The sequence below is a fragment of the Oryza sativa genome, chromosome 12 (genome assembly GCF_034140825.1).
Source record: "Oryza sativa Japonica Group chromosome 12, ASM3414082v1".
NCBI classification, from domain to species: domain Eukaryota; kingdom Viridiplantae; phylum Streptophyta; class Magnoliopsida; order Poales; family Poaceae; genus Oryza; species Oryza sativa.
In genome coordinates, this window is record NC_089046.1 from 2219239 (window position 1) to 2235683 (window position 16445).

At 43.9% G+C, this 16445-nt stretch overlaps 1 protein-coding gene across 2 annotated transcripts; it reads left to right on the forward strand.

Annotated features, from left to right (window-relative positions):
- The first annotated feature begins 448 nt into the window (after nt 1-448).
- On the forward strand, nt 449-3339 carry LOC4351486 (heavy metal-associated isoprenylated plant protein 33). 2 transcript variants are annotated; one of them, XM_015762992.3, is made up of 4 exons: nt 449-555; nt 920-1014; nt 1241-1316; nt 1420-3339. In XM_015762992.3, the coding sequence occupies exons 2-4, from the start codon at nt 985-987 to the stop codon at nt 2886-2888; spliced, it is 1575 nt and encodes a 524-aa protein (XP_015618478.1). In that variant the 5' UTR covers nt 449-555; nt 920-984; the 3' UTR covers nt 2889-3339. The 2 variants fall into 2 exon arrangements, with proteins under 2 accessions (XP_015618478.1, XP_015618479.1); XM_015762993.3 differs by lacking the exon at nt 449-555 and adding an exon at nt 578-790.
- Nucleotides 3340-16445: the final 13106 nt, after the last annotated feature.

Genomic DNA, 16445 nt, shown 5'->3' on the forward strand with positions numbered 1-16445 from the left:
ATAAACTGTAAATGTAATGCATGGAATACATGACGACCGAATAGGACAAGCGCTCGTGCATGGATGGTTTGGTTGCATGTTTTTTCACGTAAAATCTTAATTTTTGCATGAAACATATTTTCATGCGTCGGTGTCATCCTACGTACAATTTGCTAAATTTTTCACCAAGTCTTTTGAGAAACATTCAAAAATATTTTTTTTTAAGAACCCCGAAGACCAAAATGCTGCAGAGTCAGTCTTAACTGCAAGTTACAGAGGCTAGAAGGGCTAATATGAAATTTGCAGAAAAACAAGATTTTCTGGACACTTTTTCAAAAAAGCAAGAAAAAACCGACATTGCGAGCTCGGCGTAAACATCTGATGAGTACCTCACATGTTGAACATCTCCCTGTACTTACTGACAAGTGACAAAGTGGGTATTTAATTCTCTCTTCTCTTCAAGTCTTTTGCAAGAGCCCCAGGCTTCCCTTCCTTCACAATCTGTGGAGGGTGCAAAGAGAAAGGCCTTCTTCCAGGCAAGGCTGCAGTGCCGAAGGCGAAAGCAAATACAAAAGGGTAAGAGGAGATGGTGCTGCCTGTGTTTATATTAAGCTCTCTTCTTCTTCCTCCTCTCCCTTCTTCTCTGGACCACCGGCTTAATAGTAGCCCCATCCTTCTTGGTTTTCTGCAAACACGCAAACTCTAATAAGCCTATATGTTTCTCTCTCTCTCCATAGCACTAACTCTTGGTGTGAGTGTGTGAAGGGAGAGATATTATATTGGAGGCCATTAACTTATCTTCAGAAAGAAGGCATTTTTCTTGTCTGTTTTGCTCATCATACCTTCTCCCTTTCTTCAGAGAGGGCAATGTTTACTGGTTGCTGCTGCCTTGTTGTTGTTGTTGTTGTTCTGTCCCTGATTTGAGGACTCTTTGTACCAGATCTGTGAGGAGGCCTCCTCTTGTGCTTGTGTTGGTGGGGGGCGCCGCACTTGAGGTGGTCAGGGATGAGTAAGGAGGAAGTCCTCAAGATTCAGGTCAGTTTTTTCTTTTTTGCTTCTTCTCAACTCAAAACCATGATACAGACATTCTGTTTTTCTCCTTGTTTTTGCTGCCATTTTCATCAGAAGGTAAGACAGGGCAGCTAGCTTTTCTTTTTCATTCACCTGGTGTGTTCCTCTCCTGCTATGTTTTCTTCGAAAACGCCTCTGTTTTTGCTGTTTTGGTAAACCTGTGTTTTCTCTGTTCCTCCCAAATTCCCAGACTTGTGTGCTGAAAGTGAACATCCACTGTGATGGGTGCCAGAAGAAGGTCAAGAAGATCCTCCACAAGATCGAAGGTAACAGAAAAAAGAGAGATTATTTTTTATGAGCAAATTGCTTTTAGTTATATGGTGGTTTGAAATTTTCTGGGTGAAACGCTCGTTGGATTTATGTCTGCAGGTGTGTACCAGACTAGCATTGACGCTGAGCAGGGGAAGGTGACGGTGTCTGGCCTGGTGGATCCGGCCACCATTATCAAGAAGCTCAACAAGGCCGGCAAGCCGGCGGAGCTATGGGGTTCCAAGGTCGGGGTGGCGGCGGTGAACAACCAGTTTCAGAAGCTCCACCTTGACGGCGGCGGCGGCGGCAAGGGCCAGCCCAAGGATGGCGGCGGCAAGGGGCATCCCAAGGACGCCGGCGGCAAGGGCCAGAAGGGCGGCGGCGGTGGCGGCGGCAACGGTGGAGGCGGCAGCAAAGACGTGAAGATGATGATGCCGCCGCAGATGCCGCAGCCGACGCCGCAGCAGCTTCAGCAGCTGCAGCAGCAGCTGCAGATGAAGGGGCTGAAGCTGCCGCAGTTCATGGACGCCGCCAAGATGGCGCCGTTCGCGGCGGCCGCGCCGATCAAGGACCCCAAGTCCGTCAAGTTCAACCTTCCCCCCGAGGATGACTTCGGCGACGATGGCAGCGAGTTTGATGACGAGTTCGATGAGTTTGACGATGAGGACGATTTCGACGACGACGGCCTCGACGAGGACTACTTCGACGATCCCAAGATGATGAAGCAGATGGCCATGCCGCCACCAAACGCCGGCGGCGGCGGCGACAAGAAGGGTGGCGGCAAGAAGGGCGGCGGTGGCAACGAGATCCCCGTGCAGATCAAGGGGAACGCTAACAACGCCGCCGGCGGCGGCGGCAAGAAAGACGCCGGTGGCAAGCAGAACCAAGGTGGCGGAGGCGGTAACGGCAAGAACGGCGGCGGCGGTGGGCAGCCGAACAACGCCAAGGGTGGCGGCGCCCCGAACGGCGGCGGCAACCATCCTGCTCAGGGGAAGAAGGGCGGCGGCGGCGGCGGTGGCGGCCAGGGCGGCGGTGTCGGTGGGCCGATGGGCGGCATGCCGGCGCAGCAGCAGGCCATGATGATGAGGCCGAACATGATGGGGGGCGGTGCCGGTTTCCCCGGAATGGGCCAGATGGGCGGCGGGCCCATGACCATGCCGATGGCCCACCACCCCCACATGGGGAGCGCCCAGGGCGGCGGCGCCGGCGCCGTGCAGGGCATGCCAACGGCGGCGTTCTACCAGGGCGGCGGCGGCGGCGGTGGCGGCGGCATGCCGTCCGGCCCAGAGATGCTGCAGGCCGCGGCGGCGGCCGGCAACCCCATGGCCCAGCAGCAGTACATGGCCATGATGCAGCAGCAGCAGCAGCAGATGATGATGAACGGCCACGGCCACCACGGCCATGGCCACCACCACGGTCACCATGGCCACGGCGGCGGCGCTGCTCCGGCGGGGTACCCGGCGATGGGGTACGGGTACGGCCGGCCGCCGATGCCGTACCCGATGCACTACCCGATGCAGCCCCACCCGCATGCCGATCCCTACAACTACTTCAGCGACGAGAACCCAAACAGCTGCTCGGTGATGTGAGGTCTCCAGTGTCCGGTTTGCTTTCTTCCTCCTCCTGCTGCTGCTTCTGGTCATTCTGTTGTTCAACAAAGTGAACCAACCAGGAGTCAAGGAGGAAGAAGCTCATCAGGTCACAGGTGATCGTCATCATCATGGTTGAGATGAGAGATGCTCAGGATCAGTCAACCAGTATACACCATGGGAAATGAGTCCCATCTAGATCGCTCTTCTTTTTTTCTTTTTCTTTTTTTCTTTTTACTTAGCTCGTTTTCACCTTTCTTTTAAAGGAGAACTCAACTTCCTTGAAGGCGAAGGTAGGTATAGTAATTATCTATAGTTTTTCATAAGAGATGATGGTGGTGCTTTATAATTCGAGAAGGAAGGTGGTGGTGGTGGTTTCCTTCTTGCTCCATATAAGGTTGTGGCGATGCATGGTAGACGAACAATGTGCAAAGCAAAATGTGTTGCCAAATGGTTTGTTTGTGCCTCTGTGACTGTGACAGTGGATGTGTGCCCTAGCTATAGTGCTCTTTTTACATGCCACTAGTAGTGGAATGTTGTCAACTCAATGCCATGCTTTTCTTTCTTCCTTGGTGTGAGAGAAGAAAGATTATAATACTCCATCCCAAGGTGAGGAAGGTGATAACAATGATAATTGTGGGAGCAATGCAATGGAGGAGAGGGGATGGATGATCATGATGATGGCTGTGGTGGTGGTGGTGGTCCATGTGTTATGTGAGGAGGAAGAGGGAAGTCATAGAGGAGAGGAGCTGCTGCAGTTTTGGCCATGGTTGCAACCTTTTCCTGCACCCTGCACTTACATTATTGATGGGGTAAGATAGCGCTGTCCCGTAGCAGCAGCAGCTGCTGCATTCAGGTTGGCTTAGGGGTTCCCAAACAAAATTTTTCAGGTTGTCATATCTAATATTTGTATATATGCATAATGTATTAAATATAAAAAAATCAATTATACAGTTTGCCAGGAAATTATGAGATGAATCTTTTAAGCCTAATCGCTCTATGATTTTGTCATATCTAATATTTGTATATATGCATAGTGTATTAAATATAAAAAAAACTAATTATACAGTTCGCTAGAAAATTACGAGACGAATCTTTTAAGCCTAGTCGCTCCATGATTTAACAATATGATGCTACAATAAACATTGCTAATGATGAATTAAGATGGATTAATTAGTCTTAATAAATTTGTCTGTAAACATTACTAATGATGGATTAATTAGGCTTAATAAATTTGTCTGTTAGTTTTTTGGTGGAATATGTAATTTGTTTTTGTTATTAGATCATGCTTAATATTTTAAATGTGACAGGGGGGCAAATTTTTTCGCCAACTAATGACCACAGGCCCTTACACCAGAATTGCACATTTCAATCCTATGACCACAGTAAGCACCACTGCTTCTGCCTGCCCTGATCATAGAACTGCTTGGTCCCTCTCCCTCACAACGATTGATTCCACCCCCAACTACCGCGGTAAAAGGTGAGAAAAATATCGCAGTATATGCAGCATTCAGACTCATGATCAGAGCAACAATTGTCTGAACTTTTGTATGCAGTACTATTGTACTGCTAGTAATCAAGCCTTGGAATTGTAAATACAGTATCATACTACCATTGTCCTGACCACATTTTTCTTCACCTAAACGGATCTTAGTACTGTCATTATTTTAGAGGGCTACACCTATACAGAGATAGTAGTACAAAGTTTTTGTTTAGTTGGCATGGTATTTGCCGCACACTCGATGCTTGAGATTCGATGTTAGTTGTCGCGAATGGTGGATCCATCCCCACTGGATTTCGCGCAGGAGACTCACGCTCTGCTCCGTATCAGGGGCGCTCCACTGTTGGGACCAACAGCATCAGCAGCAACAGCAATCATCCCTCTCCGGATTAGATTAATCCGCTGTCCCCAATTGGAACCAAAAACATGCCGTGCCGTAGATTACCATCATTAATCACACGCCTCCATTAAACTACTAGGCCCATCTTGCCATCATGAGCTTGGAAACGAGCAAGCCAGCCAGCTTCAATTCCTCTTCTTTTGTTAATATGAACTTGTTTCAGTTGCGTTGTGTTTGTCCAAGTAGGCAAAAGCAGCTTTCTCCAAAGCGATCCATGGAGTAGGAGGAAGGATCTTATAGTGGGGCAAGCGATGGAGCCGGATGGAAGGGAATGCTACTCGCTCTCTATGCATGTAGGGCAGGCGGGGTATGTACTTCTATGTATGTATGGCTCAATTGTTGTGTTTATAGGAGCTTCTTAAACCCATCCAACAATCTAAATTGTCACTAAAATTATTTTTCACGAATGCGAAAAAGAAATTGCACGTCAATATATTGGAAGAAGCAGAATTTTAGTTACACAACGCAATCGGCCAGAAAGACCCTTTGCCATGGGAAAGTAAAAAAGAGGAGAAAATGGCCGCTAAGGGAAGCTAAATGTTGCTCCTATATTATGGAGGGTGGCGGCGGAGCCTCACTACACTCCTAACAGAGCTCCAAAAGTCACGACGTCCGCAGTAGATCACATTTGGGCTTCCTGGAGAATGTGCTCTAGGACCACCAGAACCGACTAAAGTGTGAAGTGAAACACCCTGAAGTTCCGTTCATTTCACAACTGATAGGAGATCAGGAGGACTAAGTAGTCGAAACCCTTACGAAGATGCTCAGGCTGTCATGCCCTAGAAATAAATTATGAAAATCTACAGTTATAAAATCTAAAAGTAAATTATTCATTATCAAAATGAAGTTACTAAAATCGTGTCAAATTGAAGGTAGGAAATATAAATCTCTCACATAAATCATCGGATGACTATTCAACAGCTGCTTGTCAGCGAAACGTGTCGCGCATACACACACAGCTGAGAAAAGGTAGGCGTATGCTAGGTCAAAAAAAAATAGGCTGCGATTTCCGGGCCATGTTTTGGGGGGTGCAACTGCACTGAATCATTGCAGGGGGCTTGGGTTGCTGTTGTTGTTTGCTTCAAAGTGATCGTCGTAGAGTTAGGATAGCTGTCCACATAGCTGGTTTGAAGTGGTAGCTTTATTGTGGCAGCAGGAGGAGGCCGCAATAATGGCGGCTTTAAGCGTAGGGCCTCTGCTCCTCTCCTCTTCTCTCTGATGAGTGTGTGTTCTCCTCTTCTCTTCTCTCTCATGCACGGTAGGGTAATAATCCTGCCGTGCCATAACCTGAACAATGTGTTGCCGGTTTTCTCGACAGAGAAGGACACGAGGGTAGCAGAATAGTCTTACGGACAGTTGTTTCTTTTTCTTGTTCCTTTTTGAAACAGGCTTGTGAACAGCGGTAGAAACGGATACAATGTGAGGCCTGTAGATAGGCTGGGGGTCCGTTGATTGTAGTAGGGGGCAAGAAGATGTTTTGTTTGTGGTGTCAAGAAAGCAGGTTTGTTTGTGCTGTTGACTACCCATTCAGAGAGTCGTTTGTTTTTCTTGATTGCCTGCCTGTCTGCCTTCATGGTCGGAACTTGGAGATGTGATTATTCTGTGGGACTGCTGAAGCTGTGAGTGAGGTGAGTTTAACGAGTGGAGGAAGTCTCGAAAGCCATATCAATCAATCAAACCAAATAAAAAGAGAGAGAGAAGAATAACGTTATATTTGCTGTGTTTATTAGTTCACGCTAAAATTAAAAGTTTAGTTGAAATTGGAAAGATGTGACGAAAAAGTTAAAATTTTATGTGAGTAGTAAAGTTTGATGTGATGGGAAAAATTGAAAGTTTGAAGAAAAAGTTTGATACTAAACTCGGCCTAAGGTATTAGCAGTGCGACGCAAACATTTGCGGAGCCTCCAACTCAGCTTAAAAATACCTAGAAACATTGTTAGATACGTAGTACATACTGCGCAGTGCATATTCTTTTGAATGGGTCCCACCCGCCTTTTTTTCTACCCTCAGTTTTCATCTCTCCTCTATCCATTCCCCACCAGTAAAAGGAAGCGAGGCAGCGGCGGAGGAAGCAAGGCGGCGACCGGAGCAGCGGCGGGGTAGCCCAAGCGGTGAGGACGGCGAGCGGGAAGCCGAGGCGGTGTCCGACGCTCCTCTCCGGGGGCGAAGAAGAGTGGCAGCGAAGAGAAGGAGGACCACGACGCCTCTCCCTCTCCCCACGGTGGCCTTCCCCTTTTTCCTCCCCACGCCGGCGGCGGCCTTTCCCTCTTCAATGTAGATCTAGGAGACGGGCCGACGAGCTCGGCGGCGCGAAGAGGAGGAAGACGAGCTTGATGGTGCGGAGAGGAGGAGACCGATGAGCTTGACGGTCGATGTGGAGAGGAGAAGATCGACGACAAGCTCGGCAGCAGAAAAGGAGGATGGCGACGGCGGGGCGGCCTAGCCCGGCGCTTGCAAGATCTAAGCCTCGGGCGGCGGCTGTGGCTCGCCGCATCACCCCTCTCTCCTCAGCCCGCTGGTGCTCGCGGTTCTGGGTGGCGGTGGCGGCTCGCCGAATCTCCTCAACTCGCCGGCGCTCGGCTCCTTAGCGGCCTGTGTGGGCGGGGCAAGGTGACGCTCGACGCGGTCCACACTCTCTCTCCCCTCTCCCCAACCGTTGTGTGCAACTTTTTCAGGTTTTTCAGTGGGAAGAATGGGTGAGTAATATTGGTTAGACAGTCCTCATGAGGCTCCGCTTGTGATGGATGTGGCGTAGAATATGTCGTTTCTGGGCTAAACGCCACGAAGGTGCATCGTGAATGGCCTAACAGTTTCTCCTTAAAAAAAACAGTTGCAGGGTAGTCAGGAGTGTGTGACAATGCTACATCAATACATCAGCGTACTAGTAGTAAGTTGGTGGTTTGGAAGGAGGGACTAAATAACTAAAATTTTTATAAGAGAGACTAAAGTTTAGTCCCTCCTTAACACCACCTAAGTACATGAGGGTGGTGTATGGCAGGGAGTAGTATGTTTCTCAGGTGGAAAATTTACCCTCGTTTGCGTTGCGTGCAAAATATCCAAGCGGAAAGCTGGATTATATTACTCGCGCGGAGCCCAGCAAACCTGTCGATTCCTGTGTGTGCATGGAGATGGAGGTGCGGCGGATAACGACGCTGATTTGGACCTCACCATCGACCGATCGACAGCGACGGCCAATCGGCGATCAATCCCTGCTTCTTCTTCTTCTTCTTCCCGGATTAGCATTCATCACAGGTCGTTGCTTGGCTCGTTGTCACGTGGAGCCTCGGACCCAATTAATGCTCAACCGCGTGCGTGTCCATGTGCCGCCGTTCACCGCTTTGATCGGCCGCCGGCACGCACGGCACGGGACGGGACGGGAGGCCATCTCGATTCACAGGCGCGAGCGCGAGTGCGGCGCCGCGATCTGGTCGTGCGAATCCCGGAATCCTCGCGTGCCGATCGGTCGATCGATGCGCACACGAGAAGCCGCACCGACACGGAGAGGTCGGCCGCTACCCACCCAATTATAACATGCAAAGTGGAGTAGCGAAGGCCAGCGGAAAGCGCGCGGAGAAAAGGAAAAGGCTGGAAACGCACGGGATGGAATGATCTGGGATGAGTGAGTGAGTATCACGGGTAATCACTCACTGTCACTCGTGTCTTTTGACTTGAAGACGGATTATACCTACCATGAGACGGCTATGTATAGCCCGGAAGTATGATCCCCTATACATAATAATAATAATAATAATAATAATAATAATAATAATAATAATAATAATAATAATAATAATAATAATAATAATAATAATAATAATAATAATAATAATAATCCTACTATATTCATCGTGCACATGAGAGACGAGACCAGAGTATAGAGTAGACGGGTTTATTATAGTAAACGCAAGGATAACGTAGGCGTAGTAGTGAGCTATTATAAGCTAACTATAATGCTATGTAGAGAAGAGAATTTTAAAAAATTATAAAGTATTGACTACAGTACCATATACTAAGAGATTGTTCTACTCCTATACAATACTGCAAGAAGCAAGATAGATATACTCCCTTATTCCCTAAATGTTTGACTATGTTGACTTTTTTAAACATATTTGACCGCTCATCTTATTAAATTTTTTTTTGTGAAATGTGTAAATATATATATATATATATAAGTATATTTAATAATAAATCAAATGATAGGAAAATAATTAATACTTACTTAAATTTTTTGAATAAGGCGAACGGTCAAATATTTTTAAAAAAGTCAACGGCGTCAAACATTTTGAGATGGAGGGAGTATTAAGTTCACAAAGAGAGAGAGGGAGAGTAAAAAAAGCTATTACGACAACACTACTTGCGCAGTCTCATATTAAGTTTATTTGTAGCATCCTTCATTTGTCATAAAATAAGTTTTATTTTCAAATTAATTATTGCATAGGAGTTTGTGCAAAATAGAATATAATTATATTGAGAGTAGATAAAATGAGAAATTATGGTATTGCAATTTGATAAAGTAGAGGTATTTTAATCAATGTGGTTTTGTATTGATATATGTGAGATGTGTGAAAAATAAACTAATTTTTAGGAAAAAGATGGTAATGGCAACTACTATCTCCGTCCGTCTCAGAATAAATTAATCTAGCATGAGACGTAACATATTAGATACAGTACAAATCTGAACAGACACGGTACTAGATTAAGATATTTTACGACGAAGATAGGGGTGTTTAGATCAGGGGCGTAAAGTTTTGGCGTGACATATCGAGTATTATATAGGGTGTCGTATGGGATGTTCGGTCACTAATAAAAAAACTAATCACAGAATCCGTCAGTAAACGATGATAAGAATTTATTAAACCTAATTAATCAGTCATTAGCAAATGTTTACTGTAGCAACACATTATCAAATCATGAAGCAATTAGGCTTAAAAGATTCGTCTTGCAAATTGATCATAATCTGTGCAATTAGTTATTCTTTTAGCCTATATTTAATACTTCATACATGTGTTAAATGTTCGATGTGATAGGGTATAAATTTATTGTGTGGAAACTAAACAGGGCCATATTATAGCGGTATTTACTTCTAAACTTTCTCAAATGCTCCACGAAAATACTAGTGGTCCATTAGAGTAACGGCAAGCCCTGCGTTCCTCAAGTACTTTTTCGCTTGATTTGATTTGAAAAATGCTGCTTCTATAGGTAGGAGGAGGAGTAGTAGTCTGGTACGATATGCTTGACGTTGCGCAGTTGAGCACTAAAGAACCGTACAGGAGGCGGTCAGTTTTGGTCGAGGCCGCGCATCGGAATGCTGGCCCCTCCTCATCCCATCCCATCCATCCCAGTCTCAGCCAAGGACAAACCCTGCCTCTGCCTGCCTGCCTGCGCGCGTCTCGCCATATGCGTCGCGGACAGAATCCCCATCCATTCAACTCCACCAGCCGCAGCCAGCAGCCGGCCCATGTGCCTGCCTCGCTCGACAACCCGCCACCCCCACCCACACCCCACGCGTACGTACACCATCCTCCTACGCGCGTACGCCCTCCCCGCCTCGTCGGCAGCACATCATCCAATCATCCATCCACCGTGTGTGTGCAACCGGCGCCGAGACGAGCCACGCCCACGCGACGCCGGGTTGGGAGATGGGTGGCCTACGTATAGTGGAGTACGGGGCGGGGGATCGGTGTGGCTGTTGCTGTTGGGGGGCGATCTGTGACGCAAGATTCGTCGTCCGCTACGCTCCGAGTTTCATGCAGGACACTGGGTGAGTGGCTGTCTGCTTTGCTTTTCTCGCGGTTATTTGACGCGACACATGCGCGCAGGCAGGGGAGCCAGCAGCAGCAGCAGCGGCATGTACAGAAGAGGCGCATGCTGCATTGTGCGATGTGGCTTGATGCTCGGTATTACTCCGTGTGGTCTCGTGGTTGTAAACAAGCACAGCTGCTTTCAACTATTTTACCGAAATACTGACACGTACTCCCTCCGTTTCACAATGTAAATCATTTTAGCATTTTTCACATTTATATTGATGCTAATGAATCTAGATAATAACTTACATTGTGAAACGGAGGAAGTATTTCTAGCTTTGAAAAATATACTCCCTTCTTCTCTAAATGTTTAACGTCGTTGACTTTTTTAAACATGTTTGACCGTTCGTCTTATTCAAAAACTTTTGTAAAATATGTAAAACTATATGTATACATAAAAGTAAATTTAACAATAAATCAAATGATAGGAAAAAAATTAATAATTACTTAATTTTTTTTTAATAAGACGAACGATCAAACATGTTTAAAAAAGTCAACGGCGTCAAACATTTTGGGACGGAGGGAGTATTTTCTTTCTAGTATTTAAACCATTTGTTTTAAGCTATTTATGTTAGGTGTAGATAATCCGATCAATAAACTAGTCTAAAGATACCGGCACTGCTAGATACTCAGTACGTGTATTCTAAGGTCAATTTTTATGTGTCGTTAGTACACAAAAGTCACTACTGAACAACCAACCCTCCAAAAAGAACTAGCCGTAGTCAACTTTCTCAGGAGCCGGGCACATCTGCATCATATGGCCATGAATTCTCGTTCCAGCGTCCAGCTTTTTTATGCCTGTAGCCGATCCCAAATGCCACCAGGCCAGTATACACACTGTTATTCCGTGCAATATTATAGTACTGGTGACGAGCATTATACTAGTATATCTTTATCGCCTGACAACGTTAGTAGTTTGACGAAAACTACCGTGACACTGTTTAAGATTCTCTACGGGTTTGACCCATCACGTGAAAGCATCCATTCATGCCCATGAGTAGTACTAGCACGTATGAATGCCGTCGTGGACCTTTGACAAAGGCATCTCATCTCATAGACCACCGTATCAAAATATATCAATCTAAAACAAAATTAGACGTATTCTAATACGGTTCATATTCCTAGTAATACGTACTATAGGAATATGGGGTAGGACTCATCCTCATATACTCTCTCCTCAAAATATAGCAATCTACAATAAAATTAGACCCATCCTAGGACTCGTTTTTCAAAATACAACAAAGTATAATGCATAGGGGTGGGCAGAAAAAACCAAAACTAAAAGACCGAGACTCAGAAATTCAGTCATCAATTCGGTCATAAGCAGTGAAAGACCGAATTTTGTTCAGTCAATTCAGTTAGTCTCCTCGGTTAACCGAATATACTAAATTAACAAAAAAAATGTCTAAATGTAACCTACGATCCACTAAGTTTAATAGCATTAAACTCTAATTTTCACATCCATACTTCTTCTAGGCATGCAACCTAATAAGAGTCTTTACTCATATGTGCTTACGGATTTTTTTTTGTGTTGAAAATTTCCATTATTTCTTTGCATATATGAACTGAATTTCGGTTAGACCGAGACCGAGATTGAATTTGTCGGTCCTGACATTTTTACGTCAAAATTCGGTATTTACTTTTCAAAGACCGAAATGACCGAAAAACCAAAGACCGTGACCGAAAATTTTGGTCAGACCAAATGCCCACCCCCTGATAATACATAATACTCCTTTATGGTTCTAACAAAATACTCTATAAAGAAGGTTAGGATTCATATTTTATATAATATCATAATATAAAGTATTCCTGTATTGATTTTGAAATTTTAAAGTAAAATAGATTATTAAAAAGAAAATCTAAATAATTCAAAATTCAAGAATTAATAAATGAAACAACTTAAAAATATATCATTTGATCTAACCTTAATATTTTTTAAATAATCTAAAAATCATTATATTTTAATACCCTATTTTAATACGGATGAAGTACTCCCACTACGGTTGTACTGGCACCACTCTGCAACTAATAGTATCCAGTATGACACTACTGTGACATGTTTGTTGTTGTTGGAACAGTTTGGACTAAAAGATGAGGAGAAAAAGGTGATGGGGAGACAAAATAGAGCAGAGGCCGAAGAATATGGTTTTGGTGGCTTTTGTTCGTTGGATTGCGATATGCTCTTTGACCCTTTTTTGACCTTTGGGGAGTGCTATGCTACTCCTCGATTTCCGTGCAGTTGGTTGGCCACTCCTCCCAACATCTCATCATCCAGGACCTACTGTTGTATGTGCCCGCCAAAATTATAAGGAAAGGTGTGTGTGCTCGCATCACCATGGTCCATGCACCTTTGCCTTGGCCTGCAGCAGCTGCAGGACGGTCTCTTCTTCCTCACTTCCTAATTCAGGTGTGTTTAGTTCACGCTAAAATTAGAAGTTTAATTGAAATTAGAATGATGTGACGAAAAAGTTAAAAGCTTATGTGTGTAGTAAAGTTTTGATGCGATAAAAAATTTAAAAGTTTGAAGAAATAATTTGGAACTAAACTCGGCCTGAGAGAGAATCTTGAGCTAAAGTTTGGCATGCCGTCATCACGCATGCCAATTTTTCTCACTGTTTTACAAGTCGCAACTCTATATAATATCTGCATTTGCAATTTATACTTATTTCATCCTAAAATATAGTAATATAAACCAAATGAGATGTATCATATTACCTACTAATATGGGACAGAGAATATTTATTTATTTACTTATTTATGCGGCTCTCAAATTAACCAAAGATAAAATAATACTAGTATATATTTTCCTCCTTTTCCTCACTAGTCACTTCATTGGCACTGAAGTATGAGCTGGGCTGATCTATATGCATCTTGTTGCCTTGTCAACAAGGTGGCAAAACAGCCCATGTCCTGAAGCTCTTGTAGCTATACGGAGAACGGCTTGATTGGTGGTTGCAGAGTTGAACACAAGAAAGCCAGTTAGTACTATTTTATAGGCGATTCCTGCTGCCTCACCACAAGCAGCAAAAGTTGCTCGAATATACACCCTCTATCTAAAAAAATCCATTCCTGATTACGAACATGTGTAGCTAGAGTTAGATTTTTTTTTACAAAGGATATATTAATTCCGATCACTGCATTATTATACTCATGCAATTGAACAACTTGCCTAAATTCCTGTGGATCCAGCTATAAATTCCTGACACCAAATAATGCATTCCCCGCCATACATGATCCAAAAGAAAAGGGAAAAAAACCCTCCAATGATTAAGATCGAGAGCGTTGTGACCGGACACGTCAAATCCATGCAAGCAGCTCCATGTAGACGATCACAGGAATCTCCCTGAACAAGTAAGTACTCCGCTCCAAGTAACATGCATGGTCAAGAATGAGTAGATGGTAGGGAGCATGCATGCACTAGGTTTTAGTTACAACAAAACTGTGAAGCGCATGGCCTATAACTTCTTTTCACTTTGACTAAATTTTATGACAAACATCCAGTTATGTTCTCATCAGTAACCTGTATGTATGGTGCATTTATACATTCACGGAGAGTATATATATATATGTCTGTACAATATCAATGTATGGTTTGAAATTTGAAGGAAAAGGACATGTAGCCTAGTGGCTGCAGTGACCTGAGTAGCATATCAAGGTTCTGAGTTTAAATCTACGTAAGAGCGAATTTCAAATTAGATTATTTGAGGGCTAAGTTTCCGATAGGCTAAATTTTTGATTTAAAAAACCTACATATATCTAACTGGATGTAGAAGACAGGTAAAAAAAAACCCTTCTCTAAAAAAAAACTTCCTACACACACTCCATACACACCAATTAGCAAATACCATAAGAAATTTTATAAACAATTGGACACATACTTTCAATAACATTACACGTATATGTGAAATTTTATGTCTAAATTCATTATATTTTAGTCGTAACAAAAAAATAAAATTCGGAGAGGTTTTTACTCTTTAAACTATCAAAATTTTCACTCTTTTTGTTATGGCTAAAATATAATGAATTTGAATATGAGACTTTGCAGATATGTGCAATATTATTAAAAGTATATGTCTATTTTTTTTAATTTTCCATGATATTTATTGGTTGGTGTGCACAAAAAACTTGTGTATATGAGATATATTCTCGTGTACACTACTGTAGTGTTATTCTATATATTACTATAGGTACTAGTATTACTAACATATTGTACTAGCAGCTAGCACCATGTCGGTTATGACATTCTGAGCATGTAGTAGCACATGCAGAGGTTCCATGAGCGACAATGCATGTACCTTCGGCTGTGTTCTTTGCAACACTTTCCCAGCTCCACTCTCTCATTTTTCGTACACACGTTTTTTTTAATCCTGTGAAAAGAATCATGAAAAGTAACCGAAGTTTGTTTTTTAACTTTTACTAGTTGAGCCATGTGAAAATGGTTACCGATGAAAACAAAATGATACAATGAAATTGAAAATGGAAACGTTACATGTTCTTATAGAAATTACCTTTTTTATAAATACGTCAATATCTATGGTCCATTTTTTTTTCATTTGGCTCATAGTTTAGAGGTCGGTCAATTCCTCAACCAAATTCCTAACTTGAGTGCAAGGTTAAAGATAGACAATTTGTAATATACCTAGTGTAACCTTGAATTTGTTTTACATATTATATATTCATACAAAGTTGATGTTTCTGGTATTATTATTGGTTTCGATTGATACCAAATAGTTTCATTCTCGATTTTCCGATATCTACGGTACCGCTTTTGCTTTGGCCGGTTTGAACATTTTTAATTCTGTTTTCGAGAAAATTATGGTTATAGAAATGATATGATTGAGAAATTTTCTCAGGTTGAAATATTTTCTCAGCTTGTTGATCGATCTTGAGCTCACATCAATTTTACCGTGTGCTCCCTTCGTTTCTAAGTACGTATATGTATTTTTACAGTTGAAACATTTGTACGACACTGATTTTAATACACGAGAATCCAAGCATTTTATTAATCAGTCTGGTGTTTAATGGAGGAAGTAATTAAAAATTAAAAATTTTGACCGATGGGGTGAGAAAAACAAATCTTTCATTTTATTGTTAATCTTGATAAATAACCAAAAAAATCCTTACATTTACCCACGGAGTGAGTATGTCTGTATATAGTAGTAACTGTTGCAAAAGAAGGGTTTTTTTTTAACAACTCACACTAGAAAACACAAAGTTCATATTTAGAGCAGGAAAAAAATGTAAGATTATAACCCTGAGAGGTCGTTGAAGTTGCATTTATCCCTCTAGTGGGTTTTGGTGATTAATGATGAATAAGGTTAAGGGACTAATGTGTTTATTGAGATATACATGTAATTAGTCCCACTGGTGGAGAAACCATCTTTGGTCGGTCCGGCAAAATCCACAGTAGTCCTAGATCCAAAAAGAACCGGGACTAAAGATTGTTTGGTAGTACCAACCGGGATTAAAATTAAACACGTAGTATATAATCCCTATCCCTTACCCTCTCCTCCACAGTTACAACTTAGACAGATCGAATCTCACACCTCTCCTCAGATCTATCCTCTCTAACTCTCTTCTCCAACTCCTCCCCTTCCTCCTCTCCTCCCCTTCTCTCCCCTTCCCGGCCGGCTTCCCCTTCCCATCCGGCGGGCCGGCCGGCGGCGGGGCGGCGCCCGGCGGGGTCGCGTCCGGCGGAGGGCGGCGACCGCGGCGGGTGGCCGGCGGCGGGGCCGCGCGCTACGGCGGGCGGCGGCGCCCGGCGGAGGGCGGCGGCGCAGCGCGCGGCGGCGGGCGGCGGGGCTTCGGGCGCCGGCGGCCGTGGCGGGTGGCGGGGCCGCGGCCGCGGTGGC

Excerpts from the sequence above, each read along its gene's own strand:
- LOC4351486 (XM_015762992.3), top strand. The coding sequence starts at position 985 with ATGAGTAAGGAGGAAGTCCTCAAGATTCAG. Across the intron at positions 1,015-1,240 it reads AGGAAGTCCTCAAGATTCAG|ACTTGTGTGCTGAAAGTGAA; the intron begins GTCAGTTTTTTC and ends CCAAATTCCCAG. Across the intron at positions 1,317-1,419 it reads GATCCTCCACAAGATCGAAG|GTGTGTACCAGACTAGCATT; the intron begins GTAACAGAAAAA and ends TTATGTCTGCAG.